At 39.8% G+C, this 18,944-nt stretch overlaps 1 protein-coding gene across 1 annotated transcript in view; it reads left to right on the forward strand.

The window, feature by feature from the left end:
- The first annotated feature begins 1,929 nt into the window (after window positions 1-1,929).
- atf6 (activating transcription factor 6) overlaps window positions 1,930-18,944 on the forward strand; it is a 40,755-nt gene continuing 23,740 nt past the window's right edge. The window contains exons 1-9 of the mRNA XM_042481521.2: window positions 1,930-2,167; window positions 3,721-3,797; window positions 4,512-4,590; window positions 5,155-5,252; window positions 7,136-7,259; window positions 7,416-7,619; window positions 9,288-9,457; window positions 16,855-17,040; window positions 17,202-17,293. Of these exons, the coding sequence (XP_042337455.1) occupies window positions 2,068-2,167; window positions 3,721-3,797; window positions 4,512-4,590; window positions 5,155-5,252; window positions 7,136-7,259; window positions 7,416-7,619; window positions 9,288-9,457; window positions 16,855-17,040; window positions 17,202-17,293 (1,130 nt within the window). The 5' untranslated portion in view covers window positions 1,930-2,067. The remainder of the gene's footprint in view (window positions 2,168-3,720; window positions 3,798-4,511; window positions 4,591-5,154; window positions 5,253-7,135; window positions 7,260-7,415; window positions 7,620-9,287; window positions 9,458-16,854; window positions 17,041-17,201; window positions 17,294-18,944) is intronic.

Genomic DNA, 18,944 nt, shown 5'->3' on the forward strand with positions numbered 1-18,944 from the left:
CAAAAACTGGATCCTACATAATGCGACTCCATATTGAGTGTGATTACATGGACATGAATAATAATTTATGAGCTTATCCCGGCTATGATTACATTTGAGATATAGGGTTCACATGAACACAAAGAAATCAGTTTATTTATAGTCCACATATACATCCAGGTTTCTTTCACAGCACTACAGCTAGGACATTCGGGTTTCTCATAAATGGAATATGGTGTTTACATGCTCAAACACATAAACGGGCTACTCCAAAAACCTGATCATAAACAGGTTATTAAAGTACATGTAAACACACGAAATGTCTTTTAATAGACCCTTCCTGCTTCATAAACAACTACGTCTTTCTAACTAGTGCCTAATTTGTAAGTTTTATTCTATTTTATTTTTATTCTAGTTTATTTTATATGCATTTTATATTTATCTTCCTGTAAAAATTATTATAGAAATTCTAATTTATATCAAAGTGGTGCTCTCATCTCTCTTTTATCTTTCTGTTTTTTTAAACCTAATTTTGTAATAAAAAATGTATTAGTGCTACATAAATAAACTTTATCCACTTACCTACTCATACCAGAGTTATGATGGATAACCTAAATTTCATTTGAACCAGGCTTTGTCCTCAAACAGGCTCTCTACGGGCTTAAAGGGGTTCAAAGCCAGATGCTTGCACTCCCTGTCGTGACACTAAAGTACAATTCACACCAGAATTGACACGTCAGCGGTGCATAAGCTCCATGGAAGCATCCATCCATCAAATCCACATCAACTCCAACCACAGTTATGGTTGACACTGACCCATCTGTTCTTGCAGTGAGTGTGGTCCTGATAGGACGGCAGACTGCTTAACGATCTTTCCCAGGCTGACTAGCATTTTAAATTAATTTGGAAAAAATGTAGTTTATTAAGAAGGTTACACTAAAAATGTGTAAAAGTCAACTTATTAATGTGTCTCCCATCAAAGCATTTTATAAAGATGGAGATGTGGATGGATTACTAAATGGATCCACTAAACACAGGCCCAGGGGCCCAAAGTGTAAGGGGCCCCTCTGTCCTTCATCTGCAAAATGTCACTCAAATTACTGCAACATGCAGCGGCAAAATGACCACAAAGAAATACAAAGGTACTGCAAAGAGACACAAAATCACAAAAATGATGCATAATGACTACAAAAAGCCCTTCACTAGAATAATATTGTTCTTTTGTAAATGTGCTTAACATAAAATTTTGATTTAGATTGATTTTGATTTACACTGCTCAGATCAATCAGATATTAAACCCCTTGAAACCTGAAAATTAATACCAAAAAAATAAAGAAATGACCCCAACAAAGTGCTTAAAATGTATAATGATTTCGTAGTATAATTTTAAACATGGAAATATGATTATTATAAGTATAGTTTTTCTTCCATGACATTTTCCCTTGCTTATTTTAATGGCACTTTCTAAATAATTTCTTGCAATTCCTGGAAGTTTTTTTTTTTTTTTTTTTTTTAGTTGCTCATTGCCCTTACCCCATGTTTTTTTTTTTTTTTTAAAAAATCAAACCAATTTGCTCACAGTTCAAAGGTTGGAGAGGCCTATGAGAACAGCACAAGAAACATGATGTCGCTCCATGTTTCAAAGGGTTAAAATGTTTGGACTCTCAATATTACCAAAATGTATTGATTATACAATTTACAATTAGAAATTTAATATCAAACCACCATTACCAAGCCACATGTTGTTCAGAAAAATCCATGTACTTATCCTCTTGCCCGTAATGAACTTTGACCGAGAGGTCAACTTGATGAAGCTCAATCCTGCTGCAGAGTCTGCAGTACCGTCCTGCCGCCCTGTGGCCGGATGAGGCAGCACCAGTTTGTATATTCCCAACAGTACGTTTTTAGTTTCTTAAATTGGTCCCTCGGTGGCACCCGTAGATTGACGGTAAACCAGACGTGTATTTTTGCGTCTAACAGGAAGTTTCCCCACAAGATCCATGCAAATCATCTGCTACATGAATGAGTCCTACAAGCTCGATCGCGACTCGTTTGTCTGAGACAATTTACTAATGAATTCAGAAGAGGATGTCATCCGAATTAACCGTAGACTTCGAAAATCATCAGCATTACCCTGAGATGGACAGTGAGACAGGCATCATGTCTATCGACCACGGAGGAGAGTGGGGTAAGCGCCGGTCAGCTGGACACATCTTAACGGGGAGCAGACGTAACGTTTAGCTACAGCAACGAGAAGTCCGATATAACCAAGAAATGTGCTTTTAATATACGTCTTGTGGCAACTTTGCTGGTTGAAGAAGAGTCGGGCGTTAATAGGCCTGCGGTTGTTGTTGTACTTTTGTTTACAAACGCATCGAGTTTTAGCTAATGTAGTTAGCATTCGCTAGCTGTAGATATGATGATGTAATCTGCTGAGCCGGGATGTAATGTAAATAATAACCAGCGACTTTCTTATGTTTTGATTGTAGTGTCCTATTTCCTTTTTTTTTTTTGCACTAATAATAATAATAATAGTAATAATAATAATCTACGAAACTAGCGGCCAAACCATTTGGACGACAACAATAAAGAGTGGGAGTGCATCTGGAATTTTAATAACAAAAAAACAACAAAATTAAAGTTTCCTTTAACATAATACATTTAATTTATCCTGTCAACCAGGTAATCACTTAGTTTAGAGATGTAGGTAAAAATGTGTTTTGTGTAACAATGAGTAGTATTATTTGTCATTCATCTTTTGAATGCCTTTAATCATTTTGGAAGGAAATTGAACGTTTCTTTAAAACACTGACTAGTTTAAAGGTTCCGTAAGACAAAAGACATGATATTTTTGTATGATAAAATGGACTTGACATTCAGAAAAAAAAATTGAAATTATTTATTTTTGTGGGAAATATTACATTCATAAATGTAAACAGACTCAAAAGAAACCCAAAATACAAGAATTCAAATTGAAAAAAAACATTACAACCGAACATTACACTGGACATTTGTAATGCGTTAAACATTTTTGTTAGATACTTTGGTTGATACCCCTTTGTATATAATAGTTGTAAATAATTGTATATAGTTTGTCCTGCATGTTTTTTCATGTTCTGTTGTTCTTATGTTGTCTTTGCGATGTCCTATTTATTCCTCAATAAATGAATAAATAAATACTAGCAATGTGACCGGAGACAGTACACACTGTGCACTTGTCTGATACAAACACAACACTTGAATGCTCTTAACCGCAGATGTTGTTTACACTGGGCTGAAAAAATAGTTAGCTGCACCTGTTTTGGAAAAAAAGGGAAGCGGGTCATTTATTATTTTTATAGTGTGTGGACTTTGTTTTTTCATCTTGTCGCATTTTTTGTCCAGTATCTAGGATATATTGCCTGGATGATCCCATTTCCTTACAGTTTATAGCAGCTTTTCTTTTTTTGCCAGTTAATATCTAATTTTTATTTGTTTTATTAAAAGCCCTACATGAGTGCATGCACATGCTGCTGGGATAATATGAGATCTAATATCTAAGGGCAGGATTAGCCTTTTTGTGTTAAAGGCTAATCTCATTACTTTGCCACATTCCTTTTAATGTGTTAATTGTATGTTTAATGTGTGCACTAAAAACCAAAGCAAATCCCTTGTAAGTGAAAAACTACTTGGAACCATGCATAAAGAAATCCTCTTCTGATTCTGACTGATATTTTGTGCTGTATGCTTGTTGTTGCACAGACATCAGCCTCTTTGATGAGTTTGATGACCTGGGGGATGCCGATGATCTGTTTCAGGCCCTGGAGCATGCTGGCTACGTGAGTAACTCATCATCCTCCCTGAATACAAATCTATATTGTCAACTGAAATGGAAAGAAATGTGCTTGTTAACGGTGGTACAGTGCCAAAGATGCAGGTGCACCATTAGCTAACATGGTTTCACAGAAGCATCCCACATACACTGTGTAGGTGTCAGGCATAATGTACGAGGCAATAACAAGAATTTTTGAGTTATTTTGACTGAGTTTTAAGACTTGAAGTTTTTTCCACCTACTGTTTATGACTTAACTGTTTTCTGCCTGTGGCTAAGAAAAAATAATATTTACATGTGCATTGCTTCAAATTAGGGATACTTTCTTACTTTTCTTACCCAGAGGCCACTTTTGCAAAATGACAGGAGGCCAGGTGCAGCTGCTCTGTGCAGGTCAGGTGTACGCAGTGGTGTTTCTAGGATTATAGGACATTTGGGGCTTCATCTGGACCTCTGTTCAGGGATCTGGGAGATTTTCCCCTGATAAACTCTGTTTTGGTGCGTTTTATGCACTGTGGCACCCTATTTACATTAAAAGAAAGAAAAAACGTTCTCAGTATGTCAACGTAATTTTCACTGTGAATTAGAAAGTGGTTGGGGGCCCAAATCTGGCTCGTGGACTATAAATTGAGTATCACTGGCTTAGACTGTTGATCAGACACTACCTTTGTTTCTGTCAGTTGTTTAAAAAGTGTATGTTTTGTTTGTTTTTTTCCCTCAGGTCAGTGACGCTCCAGACCTGGACTTTGATATCGACATACCTCCGTGGAATCAAGTGGACACAAGCAGCACCTGCACAGGTACAGAAACACATGCTGACATCTGTGTTGACATGGCTGTCACATTTCAGCATGAAAGAAGGGAAATCTGATCTTAAAATGAAGCCAATGTTTATCTGTTTAATATTTTTACGACGTGATACATTTTATGTGCAGCTGTCGCACAGTGATGTGCTGAGGCAATATGATGGAGTTCAGATCGAGGCACATTGGTTTTGTTGTTTTGCTGCTTTTGCTAATCTTTTACTGAAGATTATTATTATTTTCGGAGTTACCTGCCTCTCAGAATGTTTACTAGTAGTGCTTTATTTTTAAAAAAAATGTCGGATATTGTGACCAAATATAACTAATAACTTTTGTTTGCGTGGCTGTTTTATGAGTAATTTTCAAAGACAGCAGGGGTACTTAATGAATTAGATTTGTATGTTTGGGACACAGTGGTGTTTGTTAAAAGAATTAAGAATATATAATGTGTGTTAGTGTTGAGATTATGTGTGGGAATATACAGGTATAGTAACATCCGTGTGTGCTGATAAGCCCTCAGATATGACACTTTTCTCTGTGTCTTTGTCCTTGTGTATCCAGATGGCGAGGTGAGCGTGGACTCTCTGTCACCTGCCCACACTCTGAGCTCTGTCCCCTCTCCTTCCTCTGTGGAAGCCCTGTCCCCATACTCCTTGCAAGTAAGTCACTGTCTTCAACCCTTCGTCCTTCTCAGTTTTGGGCATTTGACTTGTATTTCCAATGCAAATTTTCTACCACTATTATTGGCTTTTTAGTATTTACATATGTGCCCCTCTCGGTGCGCAGTCGGAACAAATAAAAGCTTCATACAGATGGTGTCCAAACATTAACACCTGCTCTTTGCTTTTGGATCCACACTTTAGACACTTATTAACAAAAGCCTTAAACACCTTGTCAGAGTAATAATTTGCCGTCCGTCTGAGCTGTGCCCCACCCCCTCGTTAAATGGAAGGTGCTGACAACTTCAGCCACATTAGCATAATTTAGCAGGCAGATGTTTTCGCAGTGTGTCAAAACAAGGACAAGGGTTACACCTTTGTCTCGTCCCGACACAGTCTGCACGCATTTGTCTGCTAACCGAATCACCCTGACTGAATCCAAGGACACGTTTGTTTGCTAGAGTCCTTGAATTTTGACAATGACATTCATATTTTATCTGACGTAAAAACAATCATGTTTGGACAGACAGTGTTTTCTACATTCTTGTGAAGTTTTTTATGACTCATACAACTGCAGGCAAGCATCATGATGCTAAAGCTGCTGTGATGTAATTTTTTTTTACCAGTACACAGTTTGGATGACAATAACAGGCTCTTGTGCAATCAAGACACAGAGCTGGACAGTGTGTGGCAACAGAGGACAAAGCAATTAAATGTCCAGTGTGTAAGATTTACGGGGGTATATTTGCAGAAACGGAATATGATAATAAGTATGTTTTCTATATTGTATTATCAGCTGAAAATGAGTATTGCTATAATTTTGTTACCTTAATGAACCGTTAATATTTACATAGGAAGCAACCTTGTCCATGGAGACTGCCATATTGCACCACCATGTTTCTACAGTTGTCCAGAACGGACAGACCAAACACTGGCTCTAGATTGGGCAGTTTGTGTTTCCACATAGTCCACCTTTAATTAGCTGCCCCTCCAGCCAAACAGCTGCTGAAAGAAACACCTTTGTAATATGAAACTGCCTTATTCAGTGTTTTTACTAGTTTAAATCACTGGGTCTGTTTGTTTTGGAGAGGAAACAACATCTATGGACAATTATTGCTCAAACCTTCTGAATGTCTGGATCTTAAGCTATCTGACAAAAAAGCTGAGTGCACGTTAGCAGGTGCTGGGCTAGCGGCCCATCTCTGACGAGCCAAACAGTGTGGGAGAAACACTTCTCTGTGATGTGACATTGCTTGATTCAGTGTTTTACCAGTTTAAATCTCCTGGTTCGTTTGTTTTGAAGAGCAAGAGAGCTCTGCGGATAATTTTTGGTAACCTCCCGATCAATGAACGCTGAAGTAAATCTAACCGGGAGAAGTTTCAGCTGGTTGTAGTCTACAATCCTCACTACTAGATGCCACTAAATCCCTCTGAATCTTACACACTTGACCTTTACACATTTGTAGGAGTTTACTGTGTTTACTTGGTTTATTATTAACAGTTGCAATGAACTTTAAAGAAATAAAAACATTTCTTTTTTTGCAGCTAAAAACATTTTATCCCTGTAATTGAATCTTGAAACCAGTTTTTAAAATTAAAGTATGTGTTGAGGTTCTCACTTAAGAAAATGACAACAACAAAAAAATCGAATAAATAACAATAATGGAAATTATTAATTACTATTATTATTATTATAAAGTTTATTTCTTTAGAACTTTTCAAAAACAAAAAAAAAGTCCTATATAAATAAAGGTGAGATTCTCCATCCAGCTGCGTTTAAGCAAATGTTCACTGTATGATAATCATCAACTTTTATTGTATGGTATACCATGAAACTGGTATATTTACACACATGTGACAGTCTTCTCTGCTTCCTCATCCAGGATGAAGCCTTGTCTCCACAATGGCAGCCCTCTCCTGTGACAGTCTGCTCTGAGTCCAGTGGCTTCTCTGTAATCTCTCCCGCAGCTAAGAAAGCTCCCAAGAGGACCAGCCAGACCGCACGAGGTAAGGCAGCGTCCACCACCGCCCATCTGCTTGCTCAGATGCCATCTACATTCGTATGCTCAAAAATACCTTATAACTGTTAATGTGAATTTCCTCCCCTGAGCTTCCTGTTTTCTTATATCACTTCTCCTGCCCCCAAACCCTGACACACACCAGCCAGGCAAGCTCAGCCAACCAAGAGGCCGATTCAGATCGGCCCGAAGGTTTCCATCCAGCCGAAGCCGCTGATCACAACTGTGCCCCTGGCTCATGCAGCAGCTCCCCTGCAGGCCAAGACAATCATCATCCAGCCCCTGCAGACCACTGTGCTGCCTGTGGTCAAACAAGCACCAGTCAACATCCAACCAGCGCCCCCTCCAGGTCAGAGCTCACACTGCAGCACATTGACACACATGACCTCACATCTCACTGTATTGCATCAGACCAGGACAATGATTTTATTAGCAAGCAGCATGTTGTTATTTACTTAGAGCGTTTGGTTATTTATTTGAATATTTTCTGATTTTAGTTCTGTTTGTTATTTCCGATGAGTTTGTTGTTGCTTAGAGAATAGTATAATTGTTGTGCCTTGGCCAGCAGATGGTGCTCTAACTTAAGTTTAGTTTCAGTGATTCTCACTCCCTTTTGTCTCATGCTGCACTGTTTGATGGTCAAATAATTATAAGTAAATCAGACATTAGGATTATAAATACTTCCTTCTCATTTTCAGAAAGTGTCCACATTTGGGCTGCATTTAAAAAAAAAAGAAAAACAATCCAGGGAGTCAACCTTCATAAATATACAATTAGGAAAGTTTGTTTTATAACCCACATGGAAACCTATTTATGGGCTGCTGTGTGATTTTGTGTGTTTCGTGCATTAAAGTCATTATTATTGTGTTTTGTGGTTTCGTCTGTCTGGTTTACCAGTCCCGTTACATCAACACCACCTAGGCCAATGTAAATACTTATGTCATTGCCTGGGACCCAAGTGGGTGGAGTATCTGACCTCTCTCGACTCGAATTTGAACTTGGCTCTCCTGTCTGCCTGGTAATGGCCAAGATGGCAGATGGTTAAAGCCAAGACATCCAAGTTTAGGACCCCAGATGGAAGTCAAGTCAAGCCTGCTCAGCGTTACGAGTCTCTTTGGTTTAAGATCTCTGAAATTTTCACAGCTGAGGAAAGAGCGTTTTGCATCGGGTGGACGGAGAGAATAAATGAGAAATATTTCCTGGTGACATTTTATGGAGTTTGACCAGTATTTCCAAAGAACAAACAGGCTGACAGGTGCACGCAAGGCTTTTAATTTCTTTTGACTTTCATCCTCATAAATTCTTCTTACAGATGGTGAGCTCGAGCAAAAGACACAGCGTTCACACCACACACATTTATTAGCAAGACTCGCCAACACTTCTCCACGATTGACGCTGACAGGTTGTTTAGTGTAAGACGTGAAGGTTGCTGGGTGGGTTTGAGGAATGGTTCCTGGCACAGTCTTACTGTGAGGGGTGGGCTACGCTGTGGGAGGCTCCTATTTTAATTATAGTGACATTGTAAACATGGACAATATCATGTTTTGTTGAGGTTTTGCTGGTTTCTTTCTCTCAGGGTCCAATCAATTTAAAATATGGGCCAAGATGCAGGTTTATGTGTGTTCATGCACATAAAACTCTGTCACCTCTGAGTTTGGAATGTGGAAGTTTTAAGAGCACAGGTCGAGATGGTAAACATCTTTTCCACCTGTACTTTACACACAGAGAGTCCCGTTAAAGACGAGGGGTTAATGTAGGTCACCAGAGGTGAGGGGGGAGGTCAAGGAGCTGGACTGTACCATCTGCAGCGGGAGGGACTGATGCAGCCTCCAAATTGTACAGAATATCAGGTTGAATGTTTTGTCATAGCAGGACAAATATAGGATAAAAACGTGAACACAAACTGACGGACACACATAATCACAGTCAGAGTTATTTACTGTTAATCATACAGTAAAATATGATTATAGTACAGCTAAGACCTGTGGTTAAATATGTGTTGTGTACTCTTTCTCAGGACATCCCATAGTGCTGTCTCAGCCAAGCCAGGTGCTACAGATCCAGACACAACGGGCTGTTACTGCCAATGTGGTCACCATGCCAACGCTCAGCCAGGACATGTCCGTCCCTGTCGCTACTCCTCAGGCGGTCTCTGTCACACTTCGAGCTCCTTCCTCAGATGATGATGTGAGTCCGGTCCACAGTCTTTACTCTGTACTCTTTCTCACTGTTCTTAAAGTGCACTAAGATATTAACACAGAGGGGTGTATATTAGGAAAAGCACAAGTTTATGCTGTTGCCCTCATTTAAAGGGTTAAAAGCAAATGTCCACTTATGTATAAAATGAATTGCAACATTTTTATTGCAAAACTTGCAATTCGGCCCATCCAACTTTCTACGTAAATACACGTTGAGTATATGTCATTATAGCAGACTGCACACATCAGGTGCAGCCACTTATGCATTTTCTGTATGTTGTCAAACAACCACATAACTGTAAACATGTTATTTGATCCAGGGTCTCAAAATGGTTTCGACACACTCAGTTTGCCTTGATTGGTTACACCTAAGCCCCTGGGAGCAGCACTGCGGTTTGAAGACAATTTTACATAGTGGGCAAATGTGGAATTACAACTTCTGGGTCCATCATGTGATGCAGTGGGGCCAAAAAATACTTTTTCACATAGACCATTTTTTTAGTGTTAAAACTTTTTTAACTATGGGGATTTGATTAATTCAATCTGATAACATTTTTCAAAGTCTAGAGGAGTCACACGATTTAATCATTTTTATACTCATTCAAGTTCGCAGAGGGCTAAATAGGGAGTTTGCCGCTCGGCCACTGTAGGTCACTAGTGCCCTTTCTATGTGGGCCCCACAATGCGGAAGATCTGTGTAATTTCATACCGCACAAAATCAAGCTGTTTTGGCTTCATGTGCCGCTGAGCAACTTTCATCGGAATGAATGGGGCCCCGCCTCTAACACTGTATCCAGTTCTCTTCATACATCCATGGTTACACCCAACGTGGTCTCTCGGGGACTCCACCTGTTTTTTCTCTGGTGACATGTTGTCAGTGAATACAGGTACATACAGTAGATGAAGTAATATCCTTGTTTCCAAACCTTATAGGGTTTGACATCCTTGTCAAACGTGTAGTTCTTTTTTCATTTTTCTCTCTCTGATCTGTTTTCAGTTTTTTCTCATAAGCTCTTCTGAAGGTCATACTCCTTAATTTGCTTCCTTACTAAAAATGCCTCCAAGCAATTTATTACACAAAACCTCTTCATAGGACCAAATAGGGACTTCAAGAGTTATTTTGTGTGCGTGGACATGTGAGGACTTGCTCGTATGTACTGTCATGCAGCTGCATGCCTGTGAGTAGCCGCATGGGCGTGCATGCACTTGCCCACCATGTAACTATGATGTCTTGGTTGCCATGTTCACACTCAGTCTGGATCCTGTCCTGCACAAAATTTCTCATCTTACCCTATTTTTGGTATTTATTTTAATTTCACGAGCCATTAACTTTAATGTCTGCATAAAGTATGAAACTAAAGTGAAGGAAAAACTTAATAGCTTTTTTTATTTACGATGGTGAATGTATTTTTCCACTATGACCGGAAAGTTATAACACTGCACAGACCGTGTCGGTCTGTAAAGATGCAATGATGCCAAAATTTATGACAAAATCTATGACATCACATTGAATGATTTTGCCATTTTGCAAACTGATACTTTTTTTTGTTGGTAGTCTGCATGTTAGTTGCAAATTACAAATATAATCTGAAAATGATGTTGATGATTTTCTGGCTCTGGCTCATGGACTCACAAACAATCCACAGATGATCATTATTGGCCTCTGCTTTGTTTGTACCTGTGGGGTTTCATTGGAAACATGTACGTTATGTAATTGTAGTTCAGACAGTCTGAATGGTGTCATCGAAGGACTTTACTCTCCATTTGGATGACACAGGGTGGATCTTTCTGTGTGTTGCTGTAAGGGGTGATGTCAGGACAGCTGCAGTGAACAGAAGTCAAAGACAAACATGCAAAGTTAACACACACGTCTCCTGATCTTCAGATTTTCTCCCTCATGCACTCATTTCTCTCGCTGTCTGTGTAATGACAGCACAGGACAGCTCAGAGCTTTAAGGGAATCATATAAGGTGCTATAAAGTGTAGGAGGGACTGCTTCAGACATTTAAAAGTTCAGTTAAAGTATGTTTTGTTTATGGTACAGACTTCGGTCTCTCCATAAAAGGTTTTGTGCATGCTGGTATTATTTTGGGTGGGCGATTCTGATATCCCCGGAGTGGGAGTTGGTTGGCCTGTTTCTGATTCTCTCCGCTTTGTTGCTCGCTCCATCGCAAAGTCAGAGAGATGCCATGACTTTCAGCAACTTGAGTGTTGTTTCAGGCTTTAGTCCGCAGTATGACAGTTCCTGACTGCCTGCTCATGTCTGAGTGAGCTGAGAAACATGTTCTCACTCTGTCTTTTGTTTATCTTGTTCTTTTTTTTTTTTTTTGGTGAGAAAAACTTCCACATTCACAGTGTTTCCCATTCGCTGTTTAGCTCAAACTGACGTGGCAGCAAAGTTGCAAAAAAAGCGTTGTTGTTGGTAAGGGTAGCTTTTTAATTAAGAAGAACCATATGCGTCGCATTTGTGGAATGTCTCCTAAATCATTCACAGTGTTTTCTGTGGTGACACGGAGACAACCACAGAAAATGGATCCAATTTACAGCTATTATCATCTTATAGGAATAATCACTGTGTGGCCCCGATGCATTACCCACAGAGGCGAAAAACATTACTCATAACTTAATGTCACAGTGTTCTATTTTACCAGTCGCCCCAATTTTTCCCGACATTAATGATGTTTTCCCATCAGGCTTTTTTTAACGATTAACCTCAGTGTTCAGTGTTGTTGTTTTATGAATGGTAATGTTTGACCTCTGGCTGTAAAAATAGTCGGCCCCTGAAAGGGTTTGAGAGGAACTTGTCCAATTATCACAGGGATAATCGAGTCTGGAGGAGCACTTTTCATGCCAGTGCTCTTTCAGAACAATGTCGAGGAATTCCAAACCTCAAGGCCAAAACAAATTCTCCTCTCAGCCGTTTGTGAAGAGAACCACGTCAATAAAGTTTAGAATAGGTGATTAAAGGGGAGGGACTGTACTAATTAATAGTGAGGGGGGAAAATAAGACTGTTTTTGGAGCTGAGAACTCCATTAATTTCTCACGAGAGAGGTGGGGAAAGTTTTTAAAGATGTTTACTGAAAGTATATAATCAGTATTTACACGGTGTACTCCAGAATCTGGATGTCTTATCAGCTATATATTGACTTAAAGCTAGATTACATATTTGTTTTGCTAAATTGAGGCTACTGTAGCCACTTTAATAAAAATAATGATAATAACGATAATGATAACAAGGGATTTTTATAGTGCCTTTCACGAGACCCAAGCATGCCTTACATTGTACAGTAAACAACCACAACAAAATAATACAGAATTTAAACCTAAAAATGGACAGTTATAGAAATAATAATTAGCGGTGGGAATCGTCAGAGGCCCCACGATACGATAATATCACATTACTAATGTCACAATACAATATTATTGTAATTTTAAACATTTTGCGATATGCTGAGTATTTCAGTTACATATATTGTAATTTTTGTTACTTTTCTTTCAACTGATAATTATGTCCCCAATGGTAAACTTTGTCAAGATCAGTTTTATCTCATAAGATAAAGTTGATAGTGTGGTCATCTCAATTCAGGCTTTGGGCTGAAAAAAGCAAATTGATTCTATAAGTCTAGCAGGCTACCGAATGTTATATAATAAAAAAAACATTATTCCTGGTGTCCATGTATTGATTTGAAATTGCAAAAATAACACAATACTATACTGTATCGATTTTTCCTCCCATCCCCTAGAAATAAAAATAATGGTGATGACAACAAAAGTATAACAGAGTCATAATGTCAGCTGTTACATAACTTAGTACTGTTATCTGTCAGTAATATCTGTGTAAAACTTGCTCACATTAGTCACCACAAGCTACTTGTCATACCCCACCAACTGAGGCTGTTGCAGCAAAACCCCTGAATGTGTTAATGTGGATAATGATTTGATTAAATGCTTATGAAGAGCTTATATAAATGTAGCTTTTCATCTGTAAGATAAAGAAAGTGAAATGTCATCCGTCAAAAGTCACATACCGGTAGTCTCGCTTTAAATGGATTTAAGAGTTGTTTCCGTGGCTCACCGAGAAGCTCTTGAGCGGTGCCATGTTGTGTGAATGTGTATGCTTAGTGTTCGGACCCACTGCAGCTGTGTTCACTTTATAACCTCACTGTGGTTTGGCTACAGCGCTGTGGTGGACTTGGTGGGCCGGGGGATGTGTAAAATGCCTGTTAAAGATGGCATGTTTGTGCCAGGTGTTACTACATGTCGTATCTACAGTTGGTCTCTCTGTGTGTGTCCCTGTTCGTGCCGTTTACAGTACTGTATTTTGGGCTATAGTTAGCCTATATAAGCCTGGGTGTTAAACGGCTGCTAACGATTACATGCTTCAGACAGGTGTTGTGCAGGACGAAGCATTTGCGACAGCTGTAAACAGCCATCAGGGATTGGGTCACTGTGATGTAATGAGCTCCTATACTGCCGGGGGTTTAGCTCTGTGTGTGTGTGTGTGTGTGTGTAGACTGAAAAACAGTCCTTCCTCAAATTGCAGGCCTCAACAAATCCTCCCCATCAGTAGGATGGGAGGATTTACAAGATGGGAACCCCAGGAAAGCATGGAGTTATGGATGGAAAGGGTTCCCCTACATCCAAAACAAAAGATGGTTTTACGTCTTTCATTTTGTTCTGCATCAGTGTCCAGTTTCCAAATCGGAGAGCTCCAGTAAAATTCCAGGATAGCTACAAGGGAGCTTGATTTAGGCCATTGCTCAATTTGTGTCATTATTCAACACTCAAACAGATAAATCGCTCATAAATGTGTAACAACAAGGCTCTTAATTAAACACACCCAGTGATTTGAGGAGTTTACCATATGTTGTGTTGAAATCTGTTGACCGTTTCAGCTCCTTGGATGTAAATGTAAAGCTCATGTTTTCAGCTTTTTACCACATCTGTTGTTGTTTTTTTTTGTCATAATGTGTAAAAGCTGTATTTATGTAATATGATGCAGCAGGAAAACCACTGGAAATCCATCACATAAAACTCTTATTTCAAAGTTAAAAATGCTATATGTTTGTTAAGTTGGTGTGTTTTGACAAAGTGGGGCAGGCAGTTGTTATTTTTTACCACTCCCTGCTGTAAAGTATCTAATGGAAGTGGGAAGTTTGTGATTGGTAACATGCCTAAAAAATACCAGTTTCTCCACTAACGGTTGCCTGAGTACCTCAATGCCAAAAAACAGCTGCAAGGCATCAGCCAGCTGGAACAATGTCTCTTGTTTTTGCACTGCAGTGTCATGTTGAACCCACAGTTCTGTGCAGATTTCAAAAGACGGAGGTTTAGGGAATATGAGTATCTAAAAAGAGAATTGCAATGCAAAATAGTGCTTGGAAGGAATTCAGCATCACGAGTTGACAGTAATTTCACCTGTGGAAGCATGCCACAGTTCTAGGTGTTTATGACCTACAGTAAAATCAGGAAGGTTTTCACCCAAACTTGTTAAACGAAGCCCCCGCCCGTTTGGATAGGTTAATGGTTCATCACACACTTCCTCCTGGAGTAACCCTTGACGCTGAATGAAAATCCCTCAACAGCAGTGTGACCATTAGGCATGCTGGGATCTGCTGGCTTGTCAGCTCTCGTTTTTTCGCTCTTGTCACGTGCATTCATCTGTTGCGGAGTTGTTGCACAGGCAGCAACACCTTGCAGTATGCAGCTGGTCTCTGGTCTGTTCTGCATGAGCTGCTGGAGGCATCTGTCCTGCTCGTGGGCACCTTGGCAGTATTTTTTCTCCCATAAACACTTTGATAGTTTGTGTCATTTTCAGCGTGTTCGCCCATTTCCAGATAGGTTTCATTGAGAAATACCGCTCTGCCATTTTTTGCCGCCTGCCCCACATTTTCCTCCTTCGGCCTCATTCTGGTGGCGATGTGAAGTTCCCCTTGCTCTCCACTCCCTGGTAACTGCTTACTTGCAGAGTTCCCAGGCTCGGGTTAGTGGCACGGCTCCCAGATCTGGGCTGGGAGACAGAGGGGTTTCTCAGGAGACAGAACACAAATACAGGGATCCAAATAACTTAATCACCAGCGGGGCTATTAGGCCCAGGATCTTAGAGGCTTACCCCGGGGAGGGTGTTTGTGTTTGGAGGAGGGCATGAGAGGCGTAGCTGGGGACTGGATGGTCAATGGAGGTGTTTGGGTAATCACCACAGCCATGGGTCGTGTTAATTTGAGATAGGTCATGTTACGGGATGTGCTATTTGGGTTAGCATGCGAACGTTTCAGTTCTCACTGACCTTGAGTGGAAGGAATCCCATTTCTTCTTGGAAACAAGCTGTAAAACCATTCACATTTATTTATTTATTCGGGAATTTGTTTATTTTTACATAAGTATATCCACGTTTTTTCGTTTTTATTTGCCTTTACAGAAGTTTTGTCAGTCTTTATTTGAAATAAAGTCTCAATTAAAGTGAAGAAAATCTAAATAGAAAAATGATAATATTGTCTATTTCTTTACAAATTAACTTGAGTGTGTAAGACACTAATTACAGACAATAAAATCCTATGGATCACCCAGACCTAAAACACATATAGTGCCTGTGTGTTTATGTGTCTCAGATGTGAACTCATTTCTCAAAGAGTGACACACACTGTAAACACATTTTTCTTCACATATAGAACAGAGGCTTCGCAAGTGACCTCTGCACCTCTCAGAGGATGTCGGTGTAAATATTTTCAAGCAGGAGCTTGATCGCGTGCACTTAAGAGGCCTTTGGGGCAGTGTTGAAGCCATGATTTGTTGCAGGGGTGTCATTAACCTTGTGACACATCTTGAACGTGTCTGTGTATTATTCTATCACAGTAATAAAGAGGTGCATCAGCAACCTAGGTGTTCTCTCAGCGAGAAAAACAAAGGCAACCCAAGCTTTTATGTTGGCTTACCCTCTTCATTTGTTTTGCCTTTTTTCTGGTGGTTGTATGCCTGTGCACACTTCTTCTTGTCAGGAGTTCCTCAGTGTTGTTCAACATACCATATACATCCTCCAGAGTGTGACCGAGTGGAGCAAAACTTTGACAGATGTTGGAGATCTAGTGTGGAAACAGCAGTAAATGTAATCAGCATATCATTGACAGTGCTATGCTGTATTGCTCTTATGAATGATAAGCCATTTTTAACCAAACGCCCTTGCGATTATGGTTAAACATAACATGAGAAGAACTTATGATCCGTAACCAACAGGTGGCTCAGGTAGGCTTTTGTTTGCATTCTCACAATAACCACCTTACTTTCCTGTTTGTATAGGTGTGGAGTCGATACATCCACATGTGACGACTTGACATGAATAACAACCTTTATCAAATGCTGTTCTTTCTCTTTCGTCTCTGTCGCTCCAGTCCAAGTTGTCCCAGAGGCAGCAGCGCATGATAAAGAACCGTGAGTCAGCGTCCCTGTCTCGGAAAAAGAAGAAAGACTATCTGCTCTCGCTGGAAGCTCGCCTGAAAGTGGCGCTGTCTGAGAATGAGGTGCTCAAGTGTGAGAATGGCAACCTCAAGAGGCAGCTGGAGGGTCTGTTAAGCGAGGTGAGCTCTGCCAATACTTCCACACAGCGTGCACTCGTAAAGATGCTTCTGCACTGTAACAAAAGCGGAGATATTTTCACAGCTTGTATTGTGAGATCCATGCAAGTCATATTTTTGCTTTGTAATTTGTAATATAACATGACAACTCACTTTTCCTGCAGAACACAACACTAAAGGTGACAGCGCCAAAGAGGAGAGCAGTGTGTCTCATGGCGGTGTTGCTGTTTGTTGCGCTCAACGTTGGACCAATGAGGTGAGTATATGATGCGTGTTACTATGGGTCTCTCTCTGTATGTGTTTAAAGGGATACTTTGCTGGTCTTCAATCTGCTTTTAATCCTAACAATGTGGGAAGTATGTGTAAATGAACTACGTTAAACTTCCCTCCCATCTTACCAGCGCCCAGATCTCCCTGCTGAGTTGCCATTTTAAAGAAAAATCCACTGAAAACTGCCAAAACGTAATTTGGCCGATTTTGCCAGCTCTGGGCTGTTGCTCGAACTATAGTTTTTACTTTGGCGGGAGCTTTTATTGGTGTAATGTGGCTCAGTGCTTTGTGGTAGTTTTAGGTTTTCTAGCTCTTGAGCAAAAGCAAATGCAACAGTACTATTTATCTGTTTTCTTTGGGCATGAAGCACAAAACTTTTTGCATATTTTTGCTGCATAGACAGCCCAGCTTTATAAAGAGACCATCTTTTCAAGCAGCGTAGTACTTCTTTAAGTCTGTACACAAACATTTGATTTCCTGGTGTCTAACGCCGTAAACTCAGTTTAAAATAATGCTGATTATGGCAGAAACTGTAGCTCAAGATGCAGCAAGATCACTGGTAACTCTTAACATTCTGTGGATGCAGAAGAGTTTGATTACTGGAGGAAAACAAATGGGAAGCCCCATGACTCATTGTGGGAATCACGCCTTTCTTGTAAGACATTACGCAAAAACATTTATTGAAAACAGAACAGAACATTTCCCATTGAAAGGACGTGTTCACACAAGTGTCCTTCACCATTTGCCGTTCAATTTAATGAATACATTGGCTGAAATATAGAAGGTGACAAATTAAATTATTTTCTTTTGCCAACTGTTTAGCTAAGACCTCTGTATCTTATTATAATAAAAAAGTTCAAGCAAAAGATGTTTTTATCACATTAATTTGTCATCATTTCCCTTAAAAGCTCTGAGCAAAAGCACTTAATAGTAATCTTGTGGTACAACCCAAAATAATGTAGTAATGCACGTACTGTAACAGTACAGTTTCATCCTGAGAGGAACTGATCTAGTTAGTAAAGACCCTGATGACTAATATTTCATCTGTGCCAAATGGCTCTTGCGTGTGTCTTCCACTCCTTTGTTGTTGTTGCCAAAGTTTATAAGACTTTGTGACTAAAGGGTGAGTAAGCCTCCAAACACCCTGCTGCGCTGAGAGGAACATAAACATTTACCACTCACCGATGCAAAAAGAATATAATTTCAGGCTACAAAGAATAAAAAAAAAAGATTTGTCTATGTCAGATTTTCCTTATCTTGCCTCATAATATCAAAACTTGTGGCAAATTAAGATGAGTTATGTAAAACTACACGGGGGGAAAGGGTTTATTCCACCCAGTGAGCAGATGGAGAGATTTCGTAATCCCAGAAACTCAACTCCAACTATAACGACAACTTCTCTGTTCTCATGTTATAAAAATGTTTGTTTTCTCCTGGGAAGAACTTTCTCCACAAGGATGCGAGGATCTACTTTTTGGACAGAGCGGCTTTGATAATCTGTCTGTGCTGGGAATGTGTTCTCTCAGTTGTTCTCTCGAGCTTAAAGCTTTCTCGGGACCCATGAATGAGTTTGCTTTTGCGACTTGAGCGGTATTCACAGTAGCCAAGTCTGTGTGTGCTTGTACCTGTGCTCGCAT

Source organism: Plectropomus leopardus, chromosome 5, assembly GCF_026936395.1.
Source record: "Plectropomus leopardus strain MGB_pleo_1.0 chromosome 5, ASM2693639v1, whole genome shotgun sequence".
In the NCBI taxonomy this organism is placed as follows: Eukaryota; Metazoa; Chordata; class Actinopteri; order Perciformes; family Serranidae; genus Plectropomus; species Plectropomus leopardus.